Source organism: Girardinichthys multiradiatus, chromosome Y, assembly GCF_021462225.1.
Source record: "Girardinichthys multiradiatus isolate DD_20200921_A chromosome Y, DD_fGirMul_XY1, whole genome shotgun sequence".
Taxonomy (NCBI): Eukaryota; Metazoa; Chordata; class Actinopteri; order Cyprinodontiformes; family Goodeidae; genus Girardinichthys; species Girardinichthys multiradiatus.
The window spans coordinates 36,653,925-36,678,267 of NC_061818.1; the positions used below are offsets into that span (position 1 = coordinate 36,653,925).

The 24,343-nt window shown below is 36.8% G+C and overlaps 1 protein-coding gene across 1 annotated transcript; it reads right to left on the reverse strand.

Annotated features, from left to right (window-relative positions):
• Positions 1-3,180: 3,180 nt before the first annotated feature.
• On the reverse strand, positions 3,181-23,455 carry LOC124864640. The gene is made up of 4 exons (XM_047359499.1): positions 23,417-23,455; positions 6,297-6,878; positions 6,089-6,205; positions 3,181-4,752 (listed from the first exon to the last, which is right to left on the reverse strand). Exons 1-4 carry the CDS (start codon positions 23,428-23,430, stop codon positions 3,810-3,812), a joined length of 1,656 nt encoding a protein of 551 aa, XP_047215455.1. The 5' UTR covers positions 23,431-23,455; the 3' UTR covers positions 3,181-3,809.
• Between the last annotated feature and the right edge of the window lie 888 nt (positions 23,456-24,343).

Sequence of the window (24,343 nt, forward strand, 5' to 3'; positions counted from 1 at the left end):
TCCACGTATGATGTGCCATAAATCCCAAACAATTCATGTGAAAAACCAAAAAATCTGTTAGAGGGGAAACAAAAGCTGCTATAACCACGTCTCAGTAATATGACGTAATACTTTAGAGACTGATTAAATGGTAAAAAAGGTTCAGCTGCAGACATTGCATTCTTTAGTTAAACCCTCCATTTACAGAGAACTTCCAGTGGATTAAAGAGATCTAATTATATAAAGGTAAAGGAGAAATACATGCATCTTATTCTATATAAACACCATGGCACAGTCACCAATAATTAGGGCCATTACTCCAAGTGAAAAGTTCAATTAAAATCAACATGGCAGCATCATGTCCTGGCCTTACTTTTCTTCAGGTGAAACTCATGTTTTTGTGCTATTGTCTTAGTGTTTTTAGACCTCTGTTGCTTTTAATATGGTAGAACATAGTATCTTTTTTACTTGCGTTGAGCGTGATGTTGGGATTATGGGATCCGCGTTGCAATGGTTTGAATCTTATTTGAGGGACAGAATTTTTAGAGTTAGACTGGGTGCTGCGTTATCTTTAAATGTTCATCTCTCTCTCTGTACCTCAGGGATTAATTCTTGGGTCTGTCCTTTTAAAGATGAAGAGAGTTTTTATTTATTCAGCACCATGGGGAGTCTGATCATCCGTTCAAATCAACATGGTAATGGCTTAATGGAAGGAAAATTAAAGATTTGGACTGGCCAGAGTTCAGAGCTAAATTAAAAAGAAAATCTGCAGGCTTTGTAGAACTGCTGGGTAGAGATTGTAGACTTGATATCCTCTGTATATATGCCACTTTGCAAATTCAACATTTGCAAATATGTAATTAAAGTTTTAATCTTGTATAAATTATAATTTGGACAAGAATGAATGCATAAATAAAAACACTTACTGACAAAAGGTAACCAGGCATAAGGAATGATCAGAATGATTGGCATCAAATGTATAAATTGTGGTATTTTGAGCTGAGGGATTGTATCAGGCTTTTCCTTAAAATCTACCAGCTCAGTAGGTCAGAAGATGCCTCACACATTACCTCTGTCTGCTGACCTTCAACACTGTATTGGTGTAGATCACATTTTTACTCAAGATCCCCAAGCTGGTAGAAGGTCAGGGTGGCAAACTGATCGGTTGACAGCTCTACCCCTCTCTTTGGTCTAGTGTCCAAGTTATAAATCTGCCGGTCTGATGATACGATCATTAACCATTGGCCTAAGATGGTCTGATACTAAGCACACTTATGAGTCACCTTGTGCTTGAGCATGGTGTTTGCTATGAATAACCTGTGCCTCACACAGAAGTTCAAGAACAATACACCACTTAGGTTCAGATTGGGGGGTAACATAACTATTATTTGTTTACATGAAATCCAAAATTTGAAAAAGAGAATTGTGTTTTTAGTTAATAGCTGTTTTTAAAAAAATAAATCTATACCATTCAATACAAAAAAACATTGTCCATATTGCCCATTTCAACTCATAAATGTACCCTTAGGTAGGCGTGATTCTAACTCCATAAACAGTTCAAGAAAATGTAAGCAGCAACAGAGTGTCTCATCATTGGAAGCATGATCCTGTGGGTTATATTCCTCATCTGTGCAGCCACAACACAGCATAAACCTTCAGTTTGGATGGTTATTGCACTGATCCTACGTTGTTAGATTTGACTTTTATATAAAAGGTTAAACTCTACACTTTAGTAAGAGTGGGTCCTCAAAAAGATAGATAACAATCTGACCACAGAGTGCAAATAAACACCAGTCTTCCTGCCCACAAAGAACAATGCTGTCAGTAATCTGCTGCATGCTGTAGGAAATGTTTGCCCTGTATGTCTGTCAGTTTGCAGCTGTTGTTCTGGAGGCAGCTTGAGTGAGTGTGAGAAATGTCATAGTACACACCGCAAATTATTGTTAGATCAGAATATGAGCGCTCATAATAGTCTGTCTGCATTCGCAAGTCCATGACACAATCCTAACCCCATAATAACCTAAATATCTAAGATTTGCCCAAATTAAAGATGTCTTGATGTTCTGTGAACATGGATTTTAGATGTTATATTGATATTAATGGAACAAAGCTTTCACTTCAGTTTGTTGCCTATTAAAATGTACTCATTTCCAAATACTGATGTAAGTGATGATAACTCCAGTCATGTGACCTGGACTGGATTTGAGTCACAAATCTAATGACCCTAGACTTGACTTGATAAAATAACAAAAGACTTGGCCCTTAATTTGGACTTTGACACAGATTTTGACTTGATAATACTTGATATCTTATACCAAACAATAAGGGTGTACCTGGGCCTGGCTTCTGAGGTACTCTTTCTGGTTTGCCAACATATGCTCCACACATTGCTGCAACATGCACCCTGCATCTCTTGTGTTGTTTCTCTACTTTTCTATGCATAGAACAATGTCAGCAAAGAAGCATGTGGTTCTTTTGTTATGCAGAATCTCTGCAAAAAAAAAAATTTTTCTCTGCCGTCCAGCATTGTGATAATAAAAAAATAATCATTAGTTTAAGTTTGGTCAATTTAGCGCACTTTCAGTAATCCTTAAATATTCTTTTAAAAAGTCAAAATGCCTATTTATTATTGCCTTAAACGTTCTATTTACTGTAGAAGTTGTACAAATTCAGCAAAAAACCTACAAAGATTTTAATAAACTGTGAGGTCTTTGAAGAAGTAAGTTAAGTACGTGAGTAAAAGGGTATCTATATTGCACCTTTCACAGACAAATGTTACTAAGAATCAAATAAATTGACAACAGAGCACAAAACAAGAAACAGACACACAAAACCATAATAAAGTCTAGATAAAAGCATAGTGGAAAAAAATGTCTTCACCTTCTTTTTAAAGTATATTCATCAGAAGTACAGTTGCCAAGTCTGCTTCTTATAAGGAGCTTCTGGCTTATTTTTCTTTACATTTGAAAATATTGACAGTCGCGGTTTGCTATTTTTGAGCTTGTTTAGAAATGTCATTTTGATTGTTTAGTCTTAATATGTCCAGTAAACCAATGCTGCTTAATTTGTTTGGTTGCAGCATCTGTCAAACAAACACCAGGATGGTTTATTTATAAAAGATATCTTAATCTAGTGGAAACCATTGAAATATAAAGTTTTAAGGAATTCCAGCAGCAGTAAATAAATACAGAATATTGAAAGTCAAATTGCAATTGTACTGTAATTTAAAATGTGCTTTACAATGGCGTAAGAATGCAGAAGAGACACAGATTTCTCTATTTGGTTTAAAAGTTATATGAAAGACTTGAACAAAAACATCCCGAGGAAAAGCATAAAGCCTTTGCCACACAACCTTGCCAGGTTTTTTTTGCCATTTGTGTAAACACAGCCAAAGCTGTGTGCAAAGCAACTTAAAAACACCAAAAACTGTAAAATGTTCCAGACAGTGAAAACAAAAACAAGAAAAAAAATTACAAAATTATAAAATAAGACATAAAATATAAAAGTTAATCAAATTCTTTGAGGATGCACATCTGGAAATACATGTTCAGATTATTTTAAACAGTCTCATATTTACAGCAAACCAGCAGATTCTTAAAAACATTTGACCCCTTACAGTTACATCATTAAATCATTAATCAATTAACACATATTAATACAAGAAGTCACACATTGAATCATGCTAAAAATAATTTCAAACTGATTAATTTTGTGTACTAATGTATTTCAGTTAGGAAAAAAAAGTCTTTCAGTGAGTGTAATTATGGCAGATTTCCTGTTTTTCATTGTCTACTGGACTAATCTTCCACTTTTATTCTCTTTAACAGTTGCTATGGATAAAAGGGCTTTTTGAGGATATTTCTGTTTTCTTCTTCAGTCAGTTTGCTTTGACACAAAGAGCTGCTAATCTTCTCCCATGACTCTATCTGTGAGCCGAATAATGCAACTCTGTCTCTGAGGAACTTTGAGACTTTAGTCTCACTGCCTTTGGCCAAACTCATGCTGTCTTTGGCAATAAAGAAGATATCCATGCCAATGAAGAGGGCATTAAGTGCAATGAAACCACCTCTAGCCCCCTTGGTGAGAGCCAGAGGCCCTTTAAGTGCTGCCTGGCCAATATCAGGAACATCTGAGGCCACCGTAGCTGCGTTACGTAAAGCTTTTCCATCTTGTAGTACAGCTTTGCCTGCACTTGCAACCACTTCCTCAGCTTTTAAAGCCTTAAAAGTAGAAACAGCATCAATGATGGAATCAATACCCTTTCCTATGGTACCTACTTTTTGGGCATTCCTGCCTACTCCCACCACCACATCTATCTTACGGGGGTTCAAACTGACTGTTGGTTGTTTTATCACCTCATTGAGACAATCCTGGATCTTTTGGAAATCCGTCATGAAACTCTGAAAAACTCCATTTGCCTGTTTCTGATTAGTAGTATTAACTGCAACCTCTGTTAAGCTGGTTATCAAACTGTTGACCCCACTTGTTACCCCCATCGACACACCGGCAATTGTCAGCCCTAAAGACACTCCTGCTGTAACTGGAATTAATGCCAAACCAACAATGGAAAGAACACCTCCAGCTGCTCCCACTGAGCTGCCTGTCACACTGGAGATCTTTGCCCCTTTGTTCATCCTGTCTGATTTAACAGCACACTGCTCCAGCTCATCAAGAAACTTTCGCATTGTAGGCAGTTTTTCATCAAACGTATTGAAGAAATGAGCTGGGGAGACATTTTGGAACAGGAACGTCATCCGAAAGTGCTCATCCATCCTGTGGAAGAAATTTCAATTTTATGTAAAATTTTATATGAAATAAAAAAAGAGTAAAAATGGTATACAAAAGTTTGTAACTAAAATTCATTTAGGAAAGTTCATAATAACAACCAAGATTATTTAAAACATTTAGCGTACAGAAAAACAGGAAAAATGTTTTGGCAAAAGGCCTATTTTTGCTAAGCAAACGCATACAGATGGAGTCCTCTGTCATCTCAACGCACACATTTACACACTAATATACAGATTGGTAGATTGGTAGAATCTGGAATCTAACCCAAAATGTTCTAATTGCAAGACAGCAAGTCTTCTCATTGAGCCACAACCACCCCAACAGCCATCATTCAACACAGAAATCAGATGTTGTTCAAATTCAGGGGCTTTTTCCCACATGGCACCCTTAAACTGTTACTATGAACAGTTCTTAGGCACATAAGCACAAACAGGAATCAGGTCTTTCACTCTTGATGTTTAAAACCGCTTTGAGGTGGCTGGCCATCATTGTGAGGGCTTATCGTTTCTTTTTCAGGCTCAGCCAAGAGGACCAGGAGCCAAGGCACAACCACCACATGCTTTGTGGGCAACCCCACCCCTTGGCCTGGTCCCAGTAGCCTGGCTCCAGTACAGTTCCCTGGCCTCCACACCAGATGATGTTTGCCATTTGCTGTAGTTTACCTTCATCAAGATCTAAGGTTTGCTCTACTTTCTTGAGACCAGTTGGCCATGGAAGACCCTGCAAGGAACAAAAGACGAAAACCAAAGCCTCTCTTCTCCTAATGGCACTCAAACCCCTCCACTCCCATTAGGTGGCAAATTCTGTAGAGGAATGTCATCAGGTTGCGTACTTATATCTTTTATTGGAAAAATACTAAGAAGCTGCCAATTTAATTTAAAACTGTTACATGAAATCCATCCATTCATCAATTTTCGATATCTGCTTCTTCTGTACAGGGTCGCAGGGGTGTTGGTGCATATTTAGCTGGTCTACGGGCCAACGGTGGGGTATACCCTGGACAGGTCACCAGTCTATCGTAGGGCAACACAGAGACACACAGGACAAACAACCATGCACACACCCATCCATATCTAAGGGCAATTTAAAGAGACCAACTAACCTAACAGTCGTGTTTCTGGACTGTGGGAGGAAGCTGGAGTACCCGGAGAGAACCCACGCATGCGCAGGGAGAACATGCAAAAAGACCCCTGGCCGGGAGTCAAACCCGGGACCTCCTTGCTGCATGGAACAGTGCTACCAACTGTGCAACCGTGCAGCCCCTCAACACAAAATACTACTAAAAAATATGAATATATTAAATTAAATATGTAAAACTTACCTGATTCTGTCCAGTTGCTTAATATGATCAATCATCTCTGGCATGTCATTTTCACACAAATCATCACAATCCACTGCAATTTCCTCAGCAATTTTCAAGCAAATGTTAAAATTGAAGCTGTGAAAGATTTGGGGTTTTTATTACTTTTTTTATTTAAAACCACAGCACAATTTGTTTTCTATGCTGAATAATATATTTATAAATTTACCTTTCGGCATGAATCACACGTATTGTGTTGGTGGTCTCTATGTAATTTTGCAATTGGTATATAAGCACCTCCACATTGTGAAGTTTAGGAAGGAAAAAGGACTTTGCATCTCTTTTAAACTCCAGGAGGAAAGGGCAGATCTGTTGTGCAGTGCTAATCACAGCTTGAACATCATCAAAGCTGATGTTCTCAGGTAGATGCAAAATTAGGTTCTCAGTGAATACATGCAGTGAAGTGACAGCCAGCTTCTCCACTGCATCCAAGAAGATGCTGAGTTTCTTCAGACCTTTCAGTGTTTCTTCCAACACCTTAGTCAGCTCGTTTTCTAGTTCTGCAAGTTTGCTCTCTGCCTTCATCTGGAAGTTGCTCTTCATGAACTTGCAAAAAGCTGCCCATTTTCCCTCTGACTTGGTGAAAGTGGGGTCAATTTTGTCAGCCATTTCTTTGATACTTTTCATTTTCATTACCTCTATCTCTCTGCAGTCCATCCATTCAGAGAACATCTCATAAAAATCTTTCACAGTTGACATGTAAGTGAGAGTATTGGTGACATACTGACACAAGGCCCGCTGTAGTTTCCACCTGTAGGACAGAAAACTGTCAATAAATTTTTGCATGCAAAAACAAATATGCAAAACGGACGTTACATTGTAACTATAGTTCTGTGAATTCCTTGATGATCGCCAGTAGCAGTAAACTTAGTGGATACGTCTCCTTGCGCTCCACTTAGGTTGAGATTCAATGTAAACAAAGTCACATACGTGACATATAGCCTACCTGGGTCATGCGTCTAGAAATAGCACCTGGGAGGCAGCGTTTGGTCTCCTGGTATTTTCTCACTGAGGAGAAGTTCCGAGTGAACAATGTGACTGGAATTCACCCAGGAAATCACAGAACTATAGTTAGAACATAACTTCCATTCTGTCTCATTCCTTTCTGACTGTCACTGACAGTAAACAAAGTAGGTGAGTTATGCCAGCAATGTCACAAGGGACCGGGTATCCACCTATCGCTCAGGAGGTAGAAGCCAAAGACAAGACCTCTGAGGCAGGGTAGACTCACGGCCAACGTCAAGGCGATAGAAATGTGCGCAGAGTTGTCCAGGATGTCCCCCAGCAGCACACCCCTCATCACCGCCTAGGATGTAGTCACACCTCTGGTAGAATGGCAAAGGACACCTGAGGGAGCAGCAGCAACCACAGATCTATAGCATCAACCACCCAGTGCAACAGCTTGTGTTTAGAGAGTGCCTGCCCCCTTTTCTTCGTACTGTGACATAGAAACAGCTGGTCTGGCTGCCGAACGAAAGCTGTAGCTGCAATGACAGCTGCAGTGCTTGGACTGGGCACAGCAAGTTTGCCAACCTCTGCTCCTCGGACTGGAACGAGGGAGGACAATATGCTCTGAACTTATTGGCCGTGTTCACAAAGCCTGGGGACAGAACCTTAGGAAGGAAAGCGATATTTGGCCACAGGTTCACCCCAGAATAATCTGGCAGGCAGGTAGGGCTAATAGCAAGGCCGTGGAGCTTAATAACCCGCTTATACAGGCAGTTTTAGAGATACCACTTTCAGTGGGGCTGCACAGATTGGTTCAAAGGATGTTCCACTCAAAACCCTCAACACCAATGGAGGTATCCATGCGGCTGCTGGTCTCTGCTGGGTAGGACGCAGCTTTCTTGCCCCTCGGAGAAACTGTGGCAGCTCCAACTTGTCTGCCATCAACATGACAATGATTGAGATTGTATCCAAGTCGACGCTCAAAATGACATTGGCGGTACCTCAGAATGTCCTCCAGGGAACAAGAAAACGGGTCCTGTCACAGCACCATGCTGCAAAGTGGTGCTAACAATAAACATAAGCCTTTAACGTAGAAGGAGCCATGGCATTTTGTAGAGTCTGGTGGATTGAGGGCTTCAGACCCATTAGGGGCCCCCTCCAGCAGCCACACTGTGAGCTGAAGATGGCCCGGGGATGGATGCCACACCTTCCCGTCTATATGGGACAACGGGTCCCCTCTCAGCAGAAGCCGCCATGGCTCCCTGTCCAACAGTCAAAGGAGCATTGTAAACCCCTCACGGGCCACTCAGAAGCCACTCGCAGAACTCTCAGAGTCGACAGGCTTACCCGGTGGAGAGTGGGCAGTAGAGAGTAAAACATACCGGTCCTTCTCAAAATATTAGCATATTGTGATAAAGTTCATCATTTTCCATAATGTAATGATGAAAATTTAACATTCATATATTTTAGATTCATTGCACACTAACTGAAATATTTCAGGTCTTTTATTGTCTTAATACGGATGATTTTGGCATACAGCTCATAAAAACCCAAAATTCCTATCTCACAAAATTAGCATATCATTAAAAGGGTCTCTAAACGAGCTATGAACCTAATCATCTGAATCAACGAGTTAACTCTAAACACCTGCAAAAGATTCCTGAGGCCTTTAAAACTCCCAGCCTGGTTCATCACTCAAAACCCCAATCATGGGTAAGACTGCCAACCTGACTGCTGTCCAGAAGGCCACTATTGACACCCTCAAGCAAGAGGGTAAGACACAGAAAGAAATTTCTGAACGAATAGGCTGTTCCCAGAGTGCTGTATCAAGGCACCTCAGTGGGAAGTCTGTGGGAAGGAAAAAGTGTGGCAGAAAACGCTGCACAACGAGAAGAGGTGACCGGACCCTGAGGAAGATTGTGGAGAAGGGCCGATTCCAGACCTTGGGGGACCTGCGGAAGTAGTGGACTGAGTCTGGAGTAGAAACATCCAGAGCCACCGTGCACAGGCGTGTGCAGGAAATGGGCTACAGCTGCCGCATTCCCCAGGTCAAGCCACTTTTGAACCGGAAACAGCGGCAGAAGCGCCTGACCTGGGCTACAGAGAAGCAGCACTGGACTGTTGCTCAGTGGTCCAAAGTACTTTTTTCGGATGAAAGCAAATTCTGCATGTCATTCGGAAATCAAGGTGCCAGAGTCTGGAGGAAGACTGGGGAGAAGGAAATGCCAAAATGCCAGAAGTCCAGTGTCAAGTACCCACAATCAGTGATGGTCTGGGGTGCCGTGTCAGCTGCTGATGTTGGTCCACTGTGTTTTATCAAGGGCAGGGTCAATGCAGCTAGCTATCAGGAGATTTTGGAGCACTTCATGCTTCCATCTGCTGAAAAGCTTTATGGAGATGAAGATTTCATTTTTCAGCACGACCTGGCACCTGCTCACAGTGCCAAAACCACTGGTAAAATGGTTTACTGACCATGGTATCACTGTGCTCAATTGGCCTGCCAACTCTCCTGACCTGAACCCCATAGAGAATCTGTGGGATATTGTGAAGAGAACGTTGAGAGACTCAAGACCCAACACTCTGGATGAGCTAAAGGCCGCTATCGAAGCATCCTGGGCCTCCATAAGACCTCAGCAGTGCCACAGGCTGATTGCCTCCATGCCACGCCGCATTGAAGCAGTCATTTCTGCCAAAGGATTCCTGACCAAGTATTGAGTTCATAACTGTACATGATTATTTGAAGGTTGACGTTTTTTGTATTAAAAACACTTTTCTTTTATTGGTTGGATGAAATATGCTAATTTTGTGAGATAGGAATTTTGGGTTTCCATGAGCTGTATGCCACAATCATCCGTATTAAGACAATAAAAGACCTGAAATATTTCAGTTAGTGTGCAATGAATCTAAAATATATCAATGTTAAATTTTCATCATTACATTATGGAAAATAATTAACTTTATCACAATATGCTAATATTTTGAGAAGGACCTGTACAGGAGAACGCCCAGCCAGGCATTCACAAGGGCCTCCATTCCCAGGGAAGACCTCAGCTCTGCCAGAGAAAACCATAATGGGCAATGCATGGTGCTCTAACATTACCGGCTATCCACTCTTCCCCGCCGGAGAAAAAAAGTGCAAGCCAGCAAGCCGCGTCAGCATTGGAAGCAGATGCACTTTCCATCGCCGATGCTCCATGCACCTCGTATAACAACCAAACAAAAGAGCAGAAAATCAGAACACCAACCACAGCTTTAGAGAGTTACAAAGTGCACTTTAACAATAATGCAACAGGCAGGATGACGCCAAAAATCATGGAAACATACGGTTACTTCTCTTAGACCTGCAGAAAACCAATAAGATCAGAAACACTGACATACGGCACAATCAACCTGCGAAGCAAGCAAGGTCGACAGCGAGAAGATCAAAGAAACAAATGTAGCCTCCCAGGTGCTATTTATAGACGGAGCTTTCAGGTAGGCTACACCTGACGTGACTTTGTTGACATTAAATCTCGACCTGTGCGGAGCAGAAAGAGACATCCACTTTGTTTACTGCCACTGGCAGTCAGGAGGGGATGAAACAGAACAAAGATTAAGCAGTTCTGACTTACCCACCAACCCAAACATAAACAATATGTCAGTCAGAACACTTGCATTATAAGCTTTTTATTTATTAGGAATGGTTTCTGGACTTTGTATTGTTCAGCCAACTGCAAAACAGTTTTAATGGTAGCGTAATTAAGACTTTCTGTTAACATGGCAAATAAGTTAACTTACTCACTGGTATGATATCCTTTTAATTTAATTGTAGTGATTTTTCCAAGGATGGTAATTCTCCTAGTTGGACACAGTTGTAATGAAAACCAACCTCATAGCTCCAACATTTAATTTATAAAGACTCTTTTCACTCCAGGATACTTTGACCTTATCTAGTTAAATAAACATTTAGTTTAGGCATTAGACTATTTGTCTTAAAATAAAAATTGCTTTTATGACATTTCTGCTGCTTTTGTTTGTATAAAAACTTTCAGCAATGTCAAATTTTTAAATTGCTTTTTTATCCAGTGGAATGGATATATACACTCACCGGCCACTTTATTAGGTACACCTTGCAAGTACCAGGTTGGACCCCCTTTTGCCTTCAGAACTGCCTTAATCCTTGGTGGCATAGATTCAACAAGGTACTGGAAACAATCCTCAGAGAGTTTGGTCCATATTGACATGATAGCATCACACAGATGCTGCAGATTTGTCGGCTGCACATCCATGATGTGAATCTCCCATTCCACCACATCCTAAAGGTGCTCTATTGGATTGAGATCTGGTGACTGTGGAGATCATTTGAGTCCAGTGAACTCATTGTTATGTTCAAGAAACTGGTCTAAGATGATCCATGCTTTCATGTTGACGCCAAATTCTGACCCTATCATCTAAACGTCGCACGGTTTTGTTTGAGCATGTGCAAACTGCTAAATTACAATTAAAATGTACATAAAAAGGCAAACTGTTGCTTTGCATTTACAGCTAATCAGGGTTACTGCCAAATCGGAAGGCTCACATCTTTTAGAGCTGTTTCCCAGAGACTGCTTATTCTTCTGTAAACCTACGATTTCTTGCAGGGGAGGTGGGATAGCTGTAATTTTCAAAAACACATTTTTATGCTACATAATCTCTTCAAGCTCTTAAAGCTCTTTAAAGATGATATTGATCAGATTTGATTGAGTTCAACCAATATATAGTATTTCAATTTATTGCTTACGTGGGTCTAGTGCATCTTTTCTGTGTAATTTTTGTGTTCCACTATTAAATTAGGCCGGATCATCATTCTTTGAGACTTAATATTCATACCAAAGACTCGTCAAATAGTACTACCAAGGAGTTTCTAAGCATCAGAGACGCATTTAGCTTTGCTCAACATGCATCTGGCCCAACTCATACTGTAGGGCACACCTGGGTCTTGGTTTTCATTACTCTTGATCATTTTTCTCAAGTTTGTATTAAGCACAGATATTTTATTGATGATTCTGTTATTTTTATGTTTTTTTTATCTTTTTAATGAAACATCTCTTTTAACATTTCTAATTATTTCGTGAATAAGGTAATGAACTTAAAATCTAAAATCTCCCTGGGTTCCTTTCCTTATGTTGATGGTCCTGATTGCCTGGAGTCATTTAATTCTTTTTCAACAGTTACAACTTGGCTATATTTATTGGCTCAATGAAACCCTCATCATGCTCCTCAGAGTTACTACCTCCTTCCGTTTTTCCTGAGAGTCTCACCAGCAGTGTTTTATTGTTGTCATCATTAACAGGTCGCTAAGGCAAGGTAGCGTTCCATCTTTTTTTAAACACACTGAGCTAACTCCACTACTAAAGGAACCCAATAAGGGCGGTGGACTTGCCTTGCTGGTCAACAACAGAAGGTGTAATCTCGGTCACATCACCATGAAGCATGAAAGCTGTTGTCGATATGTGGAGGTGTTGGTGGTTAGTTGAAGACCGTACTATCTACCACAGAAGTTTGCTCACATTGTCAGGATTGCTGATTACTTTCCACCACGAGTAGAGCCTACAGTCCTCCACATTTCAGTCAACACATTTGGATACACTGATAATTTTATCAGTGGACTTCAACCATGTTCATGTAAACTCTCATCTAGAAGGTTTTACACAATATGTGGACTGTCCTACAAGGCATAACAACATTTTAGATCTATGTTATGTTAACCTGAAGGAGCCTGACTGTGTAGTTGCTATGGCCACAAATAAACTTCACTTACTTTACAACGACTCAGAATCTTGGGTTGCCTGTGCAATGTTAAAGGTTGATTAAAGAGGACATATCATGCTTTTAAATTCTTCCTTTTCCCCTCTAAATCATTCAGTTGTGGTCTCTATAAATACCTTTGTCTGAATTCCTTGTTATTGTAGCTCCACAGGCTCCTCTTTTACCTATTCTGAGGTGCGTCTGAGAGCAACTCGTTTTGGTGCCGTCTCTTTAAATCCTACTGAGGCACTTCACACCTCGCCTAGAATAAAAAGATATCTCCGCAACACCTGGAGAAACTAAATTCTACTTTTCTGGACTCCTACAAACATCAAGTACACAACAAAATGTATTTAAGGCTAAAAAGTGAATTTTGCATGATACGTCTCCTTTAAAAGGCAGGTTCGCTGGCAATAGGGCATTCAGAGCACAGCTAAAATTATTATCTCATTTCTTTTCTGAAGAAAAGAGGGAGAGCGGGAGATGAATTAAATTTTTATGCAAATTTGGAAAAGTGTCTTTATGTTATAGCATCTCATGAAAAATGCTAAGATTGAATGTAATCAGTGGTCATTTTTAATATGGGCAACAATGGGCAGTTGCCCAGGGAAGCATAAGAAGGGTGCAGCAGGAACAGCCATTTCAAAAATGTTAATTAAACAAGAGCCCTTTTATTTCTTAGTTGCACCCTGAATGAGTTTTATTTTGCATTTGTTGCATGATCAGTCAGTGAGGAGTTGGCACATTTCTATGCTGTTCAGGTGTCCCCTGTTTGCTGCAGACATTAGAAGGGTCCAGGCTGCAAGGCATTTTCCTTGCCCCACATCTAAGAGAGTTTCCTGCATTTTGATTTTGTAGCAGGATGAGCGAACCCTGCTCTCCATGATTGAATACACCTGTTACACCCAATTAACCACCAGCATGGGTGCTGTGGGTATAAAGGGAGGGCGGCTCTTTCAAATGCATCTCTGAGAAGCGGGAGTGTTGATAAAGCTGTAAGAGGAACATCGATCTGAGCTATCTGTGTTGACGTTCAGAAACATGAAGTTCGAAAAGGTACATCCTTATGGTGAGTGTGGAAACAATCCAGTTAAATGTTGTAACTGTGGAGGAAGTCATACTGCAGCATATGCAGGGTGCATGGTAAAAAAAGAAGCAGATGAAATTCAGAAAGTTAAAACTGATAAGAGAATTACTTATGCTGAAGCAGTGAAAGAGGTAAAAAATGGTGATAATGATCCAAAAGCAAATTTTGATAGGAAAAGAGGGGAAGACAATAATCAGTGTAATATTACATTGGAAAAATGTATTCCTTTTCTTGCATATATCATAAATTGCTCAGAACAAGCAAGAACTAAAATGGAGAAAATAAAAATCATTGTAAAGGCAACTACAAAGTTTTTTAATGTCAAAGATTTATCATGGGAAAAAATTCATGATGAACTTAGACATGGGGAAGGATCATCTGAAGCTGAGGCTTCTCAAATTGTTACATAATTCTAATATTACAATGGATCGTTCGTAGTCTAAGAGCAAATGGTCAGGAATTTAAGGGCTTCATTAATAATTTAAATACAAAACCAGACATAATATGCATTCAAGAAACATGGCTCAAGCCGTCATTGCAGTTTAGTGTTCATGGTTACTCAGTCTTACGTAACGATAGAATAAATGGGAATGGAGGAGGTTGTGCCATATTCTTAAAGGAAAACATAAAATTTATTCAGCTCCAAATAATAACAGACTTAGAACTTATTGCTGTAGAAATTTGGACAAATAATGGGAATATTACAATAATAAATTATTACAATCCTTACACACAATTAATAAAGTTAAAACTTGAAACTATCCTAGAACACTGGAGAGGGAAAATAGTTTGGTGTGGGGACTTCAATGCACATAACACTTTATGGGGAGATCAAGATGATTATAGTGGAGGAATTTTAGAAGAGATGATTGAAGATAAAGAATTGGTAATATTAAATAATGGAGCAGGCACTCAGGTTGACTTGGTAAGAGGCAAAGAATCAGCTATTGATTTGACCTTAGTTCCTCAATCTTTTGCTGATAGTTGCAGCTGGAGAGTATGTAAAGAAAGCACAATGGGGAGTAATCATTATCCAATTTTTGTCAGGATGGGAATAGATTCAGAAGACCAGGTAGAAATTGAGGAGAGATGGAAATTTGGGAAAGCAAATTGGGATCATTTTAAAGTGATGAGTGAGGTTAAAATGAAAAATATAGATACAAGTCAGCCGATAAATGAATTAAATTCAGAAATTAGTAAATGTATTATTAATACAGCCAAAATATTCATTCCTAGAAGTAGTGGTATTAAAAAAAAGAAGATAGTTCCTTGGTGGACACCAGAATGTTCAACAGCAATTAAACACCGGAATAAGGCTTTTAAAACAGTCAGTCAGTCATTTTCTACCGCTTATTCCTTAGTGGGTCTCGGGGGAGCTGGTGCCTATCTCCAGCAGTCTATGGGCGAGAGGCGGGGTTCACCCTGGACAGGGCTTTTAAAACACTTAAGAAAATTATTTGTTTCCAAAATCTAATAAATTATAAAAGGAAACAGGCAGAAGTTAGGAAAACTATAAGAAATGCTAAAAGGGATTATTGGAGGGAATATTGTGAGTCTTTGGGGGAAAATACTGCATTAGACAGGGTTTGGAATACTATTAAAAAAATGTCTGGAAATTCAAAAGAATATTTTTTCCCAGTAATAAAAGATAAGGGTAATATTATAATAGATAATACAAATAAACCTGAATTATTGGCAAAAGTGTTTGCAAAGATACATAGTACAGAGAATCTAAATAATAAAGAAAAAAAAAGACGTGAAATAACATTACAGATAAATATTGAATTATTACATAATGATGAAGATTATGAGGATTTTTAATATGAAGTTTTCTTTAATAGAGTTAAATAAATAAAGCACTGAAGAATTCCAGTAAATCAACTCCGGGGTGTGATCAAATCAGTTATAGTATGTTAAACAATCTTAGTGATGTGAGTAAAGTAATATTATTAGAATTGTATAATAAGGTGTGGGAGGAAGGGATATTACCTGATAAATAGAAGGAAGCCATAATTATACCTATTTGTAAACCTGGTAAAGATCCTAATTCAGCTGAAAGTTATAGACCAATAACTCTAACATCATGTATAGGTAAAATTATGGAAAAAATGGTAAATAACAGATTAATTTATTTTTTAGAATCTAAGAAGAAGATTAAGTGTTATCAATTTGGATTTAGAAAAGGCAGAAGTACAAAAGATCCTGCATTATGTCTGGAACATGAAATTAGACGGGCTCCGATTAATAAGGAGAATTTAATAGCAGTTTTCTTAGATGTGGAAAAAGCTTATGACATGTTATGGAAAGAAGGGCTGTTGATTAAAATAAAACAAATAGGTATAAGGGGTAAAATATATAGATGGATAAAAAAATGTCTTAACTGATAGAAGTATTAGAGTAAAAATAGGTGGTGAAACAAGTTCAAAATATCAAGTTGAAAATGGTACTCCCCAAGGTAGTATAATAAGTCCTATGCTATTTATTATAATGATTAATGACATTTTTAGTAGTATAGATAAATCTTTAGGTGTTTCATTATTTGCAGATGAAGGTATTATTTGGAAGAGGGGAAGAAATATAGAATTTGTAAATATGAAATTACAAGTGGCCTTAAATAGTGTAGAAGCTTGGGCTTTAGATTCTCAACATCCAAATCTAAAGTTGTTGTTTTTACAAATAGGAAATTAAATAGTAATGTAAATCTCAAATGATATGGGAATGTTATAGAAAGGATAGATCAAATGAAATATTTGGGTATCTGGTTTGATAAAAAACTTACATGGAAGGTACATGTTGATAAAATAGTTGGAAAAAGTAAAAGAAAATTAAATATAATGAGATTATACGCTGCAACCTTGTCAAGAAAAAGTAAAGAAACAAATTAATAGTTTTGGATGGATAATGACAAATAAAATAAAAGATGTAGGAATAGATAACCTTTTAGTTAGTCCTGTGGTTGTTATTCCTGTTATTCCATCATGGATCTTTGGACAGGCTGAAGTTGGTTTAAACTTACTGAAAAAAGGGAGACAGTTAGGAAGGAAAGAGGTGGAAAGTTATATAGAAAAAGAATATTCAGAATATATACAAATATATACAGATGCTTCTAAAATGTTAAATGATAAAGTAGGTTTAGCATTTGTAATTCCGGATTTAAATATGAGAAATAAAAGAATAATAGATAAATTGACAGTGTATAGAGGTGAATTAATGGCTATTTTAATGGCGTTAGAATGGATTGAGGAAACAAAACAGAGGGAGGTTTTAATTTGTTCAGATTCAAGTAGTGCATTAATAAGTATTCTAGAGTTAAATTCAGAATCAAGGCAAGATATTATATTGGATATAATGAACTCAATTTTTAGGATTAAAAATGATGGTTTTCATGTTAAACTGGTTTGGATTCCTGCCCACATTGGTGTGGTAGGAAATGAGTTGAATGATAGTTTTGCTAAGAGTGCAGCAAAAAATGCTAACAACACATTATGGGGAAAATGTAATGATAAAAATGGACAAATTATTGAAGAAATAATGGAAATAAAACATTTGGTATGTATAAATGATGGAAGAGGAACAAGAATTAATGTAAAAACAGGTACAGAGTCTGTGATTGATTTAACAATAGTATCAAATTGTTTAGCTAATAACTGTGAGTGGAACATTGACAAAGATACAACAGTAGGCAGTGATCATTACCCCATTAAAATCATAACAGGAATATTAATAAATAACAGGAATACAGGATTATATAAAAGATGGAACTTTAATAAGGCTGATTGGGAAAAATTTAAATATTTAAATCAAAAGAAATTGGAAGAAATAGATGAGTCAATTGATATAAATAGTTTAAATATAAATATCTGTAAAAAAAATCTTACAGGCTGCAGAAAAATCAATAAAAAAAGGCGGAAAAAAGAACGATAAACATATTGTGCCATGGTGGACAAAAGATTGTAGTGAAGTAATAAAATTAAGAAATAAAGCATTTAAAATGTTAAAAAGTAACCCAATTTATCAGAACCTAATTGAGTACAAAAGAAAGCAAGCAAAAGTGAGAAAGATCATTAAGAATGCAAAAAGAGAATATTGGAGAAACTTTTGTAATACCGTAGGGAGAGAAACAAAAATTGATCAAATTTGGAAAACCATTAAAAGAATGAAGGGTATTAGAAAAGAATATGGATATCCTATATTAAAAATAGATAATACAACTATAAAGGAAGATAAAGAAAAAGCTGAAATATTAGCTAAAACATTTAGTAAAATTCATAGTTCAAATAATATTAGTGAAGAAGGAAAGAAAGTTAGGGAAATCACACAGATGAAATATAAAGATTTATTGCAAAATAATGTAGATGCAAATAAATTAATAAATGAGCCATTTACAAAAGGAGAAATGAACTTTGTTACCAGGAAAACAAAAAATACATCACCTGGAAAAGATCAAATGTACTATACGATGATAGAACATCTTAATGACAAAGCAAAAGAAAAAATATTATAATTATACAATAAAGTCTGGGAGGAGGGAGAGCTGCCACAGAGCTGGAAGGAAGCAATAATTATTCCAATAGTTAAACCAGGAAAAGATAACACAAAACCAGAAAATTATAGACCGATCGCATTAACATCAAATATTTGTAAAATAATGGAAAAAATGATTAATAATAGATTAACATATTATTTAAATATTAATGGGTATATATCTAGAAATCAAAATGGGTTTCGAAAAGGGAGAAGCACAAATGACTCTGCATTATGTTTAGAATATGAAATTAGGAGAGCACAAATAAACAAAGAAAATGTAGTAGCTGTATTTTTCGACATAGAAAAAGCTTATGACATGATGTGGGTTGAAGGATTATTAATAAAATAAAATAAAATGGGTGTTAATGGAAAAATGTTTAATTGGATTAAAGATTTTTTATCAAATAGAAAAATACAAGTAAGAATTGGTCAAGAATTGTCAAGAAAATATATAATAGATAATGGTAATCCTCAAGGAAGTATTATAAGTCCGTTATTGTTTTCTATAATGATAAATTATGTATTTAAAAATATTGGTAAAGAAGTGGGTTGCTCACTATTTGCGGATGATGGAGGTATAGAGAAAAGGGGTCGTAAAATCAAACTTATTGAAAAACAAATACAGGAGGAGATTATTAGAATAGAACAATGGGGATTTAAATTCTCAGTGGAAAAAACAAAAGTAATAGTGTTTACACAGAAAAGGAAAAGAGAAAATATAAAACTAAAATTATACAATCAAGTTTTAGAACAAGTAAAAAATATAAACTTTTTAGGTATATGGTTTGATGAAAAAATTATATGGAAAGTACATATAGAAAGAATCACAGATAAATGCAAAAAAATATTAAACATTATGAGATGTATGGCTGGTATTGATTGGGGAGCAGATCGAACATCATTAAAAATAATATATATAGGATTAATTAGATCAAATATTGATTATGGAAATATAATTTATGGATCAGCAGCAAACACTCATCTTATAAAATTAGACAATATACAACATCAAGCTTTAAGAATTTGTACAGGAGCAATCAGAACCAGTCCAATAGCAGCACTTCAGGTAGAGATGGGAGAGATGCCATTAGATCTACGAAGGAAACAGTCAGCAATAAATTACTGGATAAACTTACAAAGCAATAATCCAGATCATCCCACACGTGATATTTTAAAACCATGCTGGGAAAAAGAAAAAAAAACAAGTTATGAGGTTTGGTTGGATTATTACTAACATAGCAGAAGAATTTCAAATATATGAAAACGAAATAAGTTTAATGTTGCCTTTGCCAATAGTGCCACCGTGGCTGTTACCAGAAGCAGTGGTGGATATGGTGTTGATGGAAAAGAAAAAGGATCCAAAATGTAGATTAGATTCAAGTATAATACAAGAATATATAAACAGTTACTATCATTATGTCCAGATTTACACAGACGCATCAAAAACATGAAAAAATAGGAGTAGCATTTGTAATACCGGAATTTAAAATAAAAGTAGGAAAAAGAATTACAGATGGATTATCAGTATATTCAGGAGAATTATTAGCAATATTATTAGCAGTGCAGTGGGTGGAGGATATAAAACCATTAAAAACAATAATTTGTTCAGTCTCAAGTTCAGCATTATTAAGTTTAAAACATAATCATTCAGAGGGTAGACCAGACATTTTGTTAGAAATAAAACATACTTTATTTAGAATACAAAGAATGGGATTAATATTAGTGTTTTTATGGGTATCAGCACATGTAGGAGTTGGAGGGAATGAGATGGTGGACAGGATGGCAAAGAAAGCAACACAAAACAACATTAGCTGTATAATTAATATTAGTAGGTCAGAGGCGAGAAATATAATTAAACAGAGAATCAGGAAAGAGTGGCAAAAAAGGTGGGATGAAGAAAAGAAAGGAAGATGGTTTTACAGAATCAACAAGATAGTAGGAGAAGTAAGAACAGGAAGAAGGAACAGAAAAGAGGAAAGATTAATTACAAGATTAAGATTTGGACATACGGGACTTAATTCTACATTGTTCAAGATAAAGAAACATAATACAGGAAAATGTGATTATTGTGGAGAGGAGGAAACTATAAAACATGTAATATTGAAGTGTCAGAAATATGAACAAGAAAGAACAATTTTAAGGAGAGAATTTGTAGGTATTAAAGAGTTTTATTTTGAGAGATACTTTGCAAAGAAGTTTAGGTAGCAAACATATTCAAATTATAATAAATGTATTCAAAAAAACTAAATTAATAAATAGAATTTGATTGTTGTGATAGTAGATAAGATTTAAAACCATGAAGAACCACACTCCATACCAGTCGGTGGCGGTAATGCACATCATAACGTTATTTGCCAACTGCCAAAAAATAACACAGAAGAAGAAGAAGAAGAAGAAATGCATCTCTCCATGTCTCCTGACATGGTCAGAGTTCTAGTGTTAGGTGTTGTTTTAGTCAGTAGTGTTCAGTGTTTCCTTTTATAATTTATTAGATTTTGGAAACAAATAATTTTCTTAAGTGTTTTAAAAGCCCTGTCCAGGGTGTACCCTGCCTCTCGCCCATAGATTGCTGGAGATAGGCACCAGCTCCCCCGCGACCCACTATGGAATAAGCGGTAGAAAATGACTGACTGACTGTTCAGTGCAAATTAATCCTAGTAAGTTTAGCTTCCCTGGTACAAAATCTGTAAGTGCTTGTTTTAACTTAGATTATTTGTGAATTTAGCTCTCTGGTTTAGGTGGAGTAAACCAAGGTTTTGGTAGGTAAAATCTGCTCCTTTAACTCAGACAAATTGATATTACTAAATGGTAAATTACTGTTAAATTGCACTTCTCTTCAGACAGTGGAGCTGCTGTGATTTGGTGGAGACCCTGATGCTTTGCTCTGTTTTGCTTGATCAGTTTTAGGCTTTTTAATTGGAACCTTGATTTGTGAATGTGTACATTGTTTTGGGGTTGGGGCTTATTTAATCTAGTCTTGACTTTACTAAGTTTAATTGTTCTAGTGTGTGTGTGTGTGTGTGTGTGTAAGTAATCTGTTGGAAAATATTCATGCTATGCTTATAAGATCTGTATTGCTATGCTCAAGTATGTTTAATAATGTGTGAAATAAAATGTATTGTGTAATTTAGAGGCCTGCTAACAGGCTTCTCTGTGTGTGTGTTGGATTTTGATATCATCTGCCCAGTAACAGTGAAGATATTTCTCTGTAAGATTTCTATCTATTTGGCTTGCTTTCATTTTTACTTTAGATGGGAACCAGTGTTCTTGATGTATATATATTTTTTTTTTAGATTTTTGTTAATGGACTTCCTGTATTTCACAAAGTACAGCATTTTAAAAACACATTTTATTAAGAGTTAAAGACAAGACTTTAATGACCATCTAACATAACTTTGTTCTGTGCTGTTAACTGTTTGATCAGATTATCAAGTGACCGAATGCTGTGGCTTTACCAGTTGAATTAGATCACTGTGAAAAACAATTATAATGTCATCACTCATCAACACTAAAAACTGACCAAGTCTTAGAATGCCTTTTTTAGTTTAAAATCATTTAGCAAAAATAAAACTTTAAAATCCTCCATATACATTTGTTTTAATCTTTGGCCACACTCTTGATAAATAGTATATTGCATTACCCCATTTTATAACAGAATTATAGTCCCGACAGAGAGACATCTTTCTCTGTACTTTCAACTGTTGGTCATTTGACTGCTTTTCCTCTTCCAATAATGCAGGAGAAGGATTTTTCTGATTAAAATATCGATATTTTAGTAATCTGGCAACGGATGAGGTTTTTATGTAACTTGAGAACAGCTGGGCCAGCTGTGTTTCACAATCTTAATATTTTGAGAAATGCCATTATCCTGTTGTGATATTTGAGCCTTAGAAAAAAACATTTAACTCACAGGAAGATTAGTGTGCACAACGTGTACTTACTCTCATCTATTTAGTTTAATAACAAATTATTGCTGTGTTTTTGACAAGATAATCCTTGTTTACATATCCACATCGGTTGCAGTTGCTGCCATGATGTTGGACCATCTTTTACACTATGTTACCCATAATATTAAAGAAACGTTTTCAGCAAACCTCACTGCAGTCTTGTTCAACAGCTTCTAAAAACAATTATTATAGAAGAACAAACTTCACTCCAGTCTCCTTTTACATATCTTTGCACCAGAATTACCAAATATGTTAAACTGTATTTTCAGAGCAGCATTTTGGACTCGGCTGGAAAGGTTGCAGTCAGCTACTTGGACAACCCAGGAAAAGAAATAAAATATTCCTAACTGGAAATAACATCACGACAACAATATCGATGAGGATGGATGTTCCACTTTGTTTCTTGCTAATGTCTTGTGAATAAAATAATCGCACAATAAAATATAAAAATAAAGATCTTCCTCACTGCCATTAACATGTTGATTCCTAGGATAGTTTACATCATTTTAGCTCTTTTAATAATCTTACATTCACCATATGCTTTCTTTAGGATCAATATCTGTGTATCAGATTGCTCATTATATCCAAGACACAAAAGGATGTGCAGACGTGCTTTATGCAAGATCGCTAGTTTAATTCCCGGCTAGAACAAATTGTCGCTAAGATGCATGAAGTTAAGTGACGTATTACAGTTGTTTGCCTTTATGTAGTAAGGCTCAAAATGACAAAGGGGTGATACTCGCATTATTTTAAACCAAAAGATCATGAAGAGAGTAGTTTTTCCTTTATCTTGAGGAAAAAAAACTAAATATATGTAGGGAGAACATCTGCTTACGACTTCTGTAGATTTAAAGAATCAACAATAAAATGACAGATTTTCTGTTCACATAATTTCAATTAAGTGATTCCAAGTAAACAGAATTAATTACATTCCTCTTCTTATGGTAAGTTTCTTTATAAATTATCCAGATGTGATGAAATTCTGTAAATTAGGCTGTAAATGTTTTTCTTTACCTTTCTCCAGGCATCTTCAACTCTTCAACGCTACTGCTTGAGAACCTTCTTCTAACTAAACTGTTGGTTTCAGTTTCTGCCTCTTTATTCTAAGCCACCCCTGCTGATAGACTAGTTTCCTTTATTTGTTGTGGCTACAGCGGCACACCCTTCAGAATGCTTCAACTGAGGTCAAGAGCAGAGCAGCATGTTGCAAATATGGTTTTAAGTAAAGTTACTCTCAGGTCACTTTCTGTCTTTCAGGAACCAGGTTCTAAAAGGTCAAATATTTACCAAGGGAGGCGTTGGACTGTAGTTTAAACACACCTGGCTTCCCTAAAGTAAATTAGGATAATAAAAAAGATAATAAAAAGCTAAATAATTTACTATACGCTACTCTTAACTTTTGTTTCACTGTAGTGTAAAAATAGTGTTGTACGAAAATCCCCATAGTGAAATGTTCTAGATGAGGTGAATATGTATCCATTGCTGTGAAATGTATTTCCCATTTACAGATTTATTTATTTATTGTTTTATGAAGTAGGTGGAGTGGGCCAAAGGTCCTCCACAGTGATGGGAGAGACTCGTTGCCAATTACTGGATACATACACTGTTCTCTCAAACCCCCAGTCTGTCGTGGCAGATGGCCGCTCACACTGAGCCTGGTTCTGGTTCTGCTGGAGGTTTCTTCCTGTTAAAAGGGAGTTTTTCCTCTCCACTGTCGCTACATGCATGCTCAGTATGAGGGATTGCTGCAAAGTCAACGCCAGCGACTGTCCACTGTCTCTACATGCTCATCCACGAGGAGTGAATGATACAAATCTCTGACTGGATGCAATCTGCTGGGTTTCCTTAGATAGAAAAACTTTTAACTAATTTGAATAAATAACTAACTCTGACTGCACTGTTTGATAGTTAGGATTAATTGGAATGTATGTACCTGACTTG

Excerpts from the sequence above, each read along its gene's own strand:
- LOC124864640 (XM_047359499.1), bottom strand. Across the intron at positions 6,206-6,296 it reads CGTGTGATTCATGCCGAAAG|CTTCAATTTTAACATTTGCT; the intron begins GTAAATTTATAA and ends AATCTTTCACAG. Across the intron at positions 4,753-6,088 it reads AAGCAACTGGACAGAATCAG|GATGGATGAGCACTTTCGGA; the intron begins GTAAGTTTTACA and ends TTTCTTCCACAG.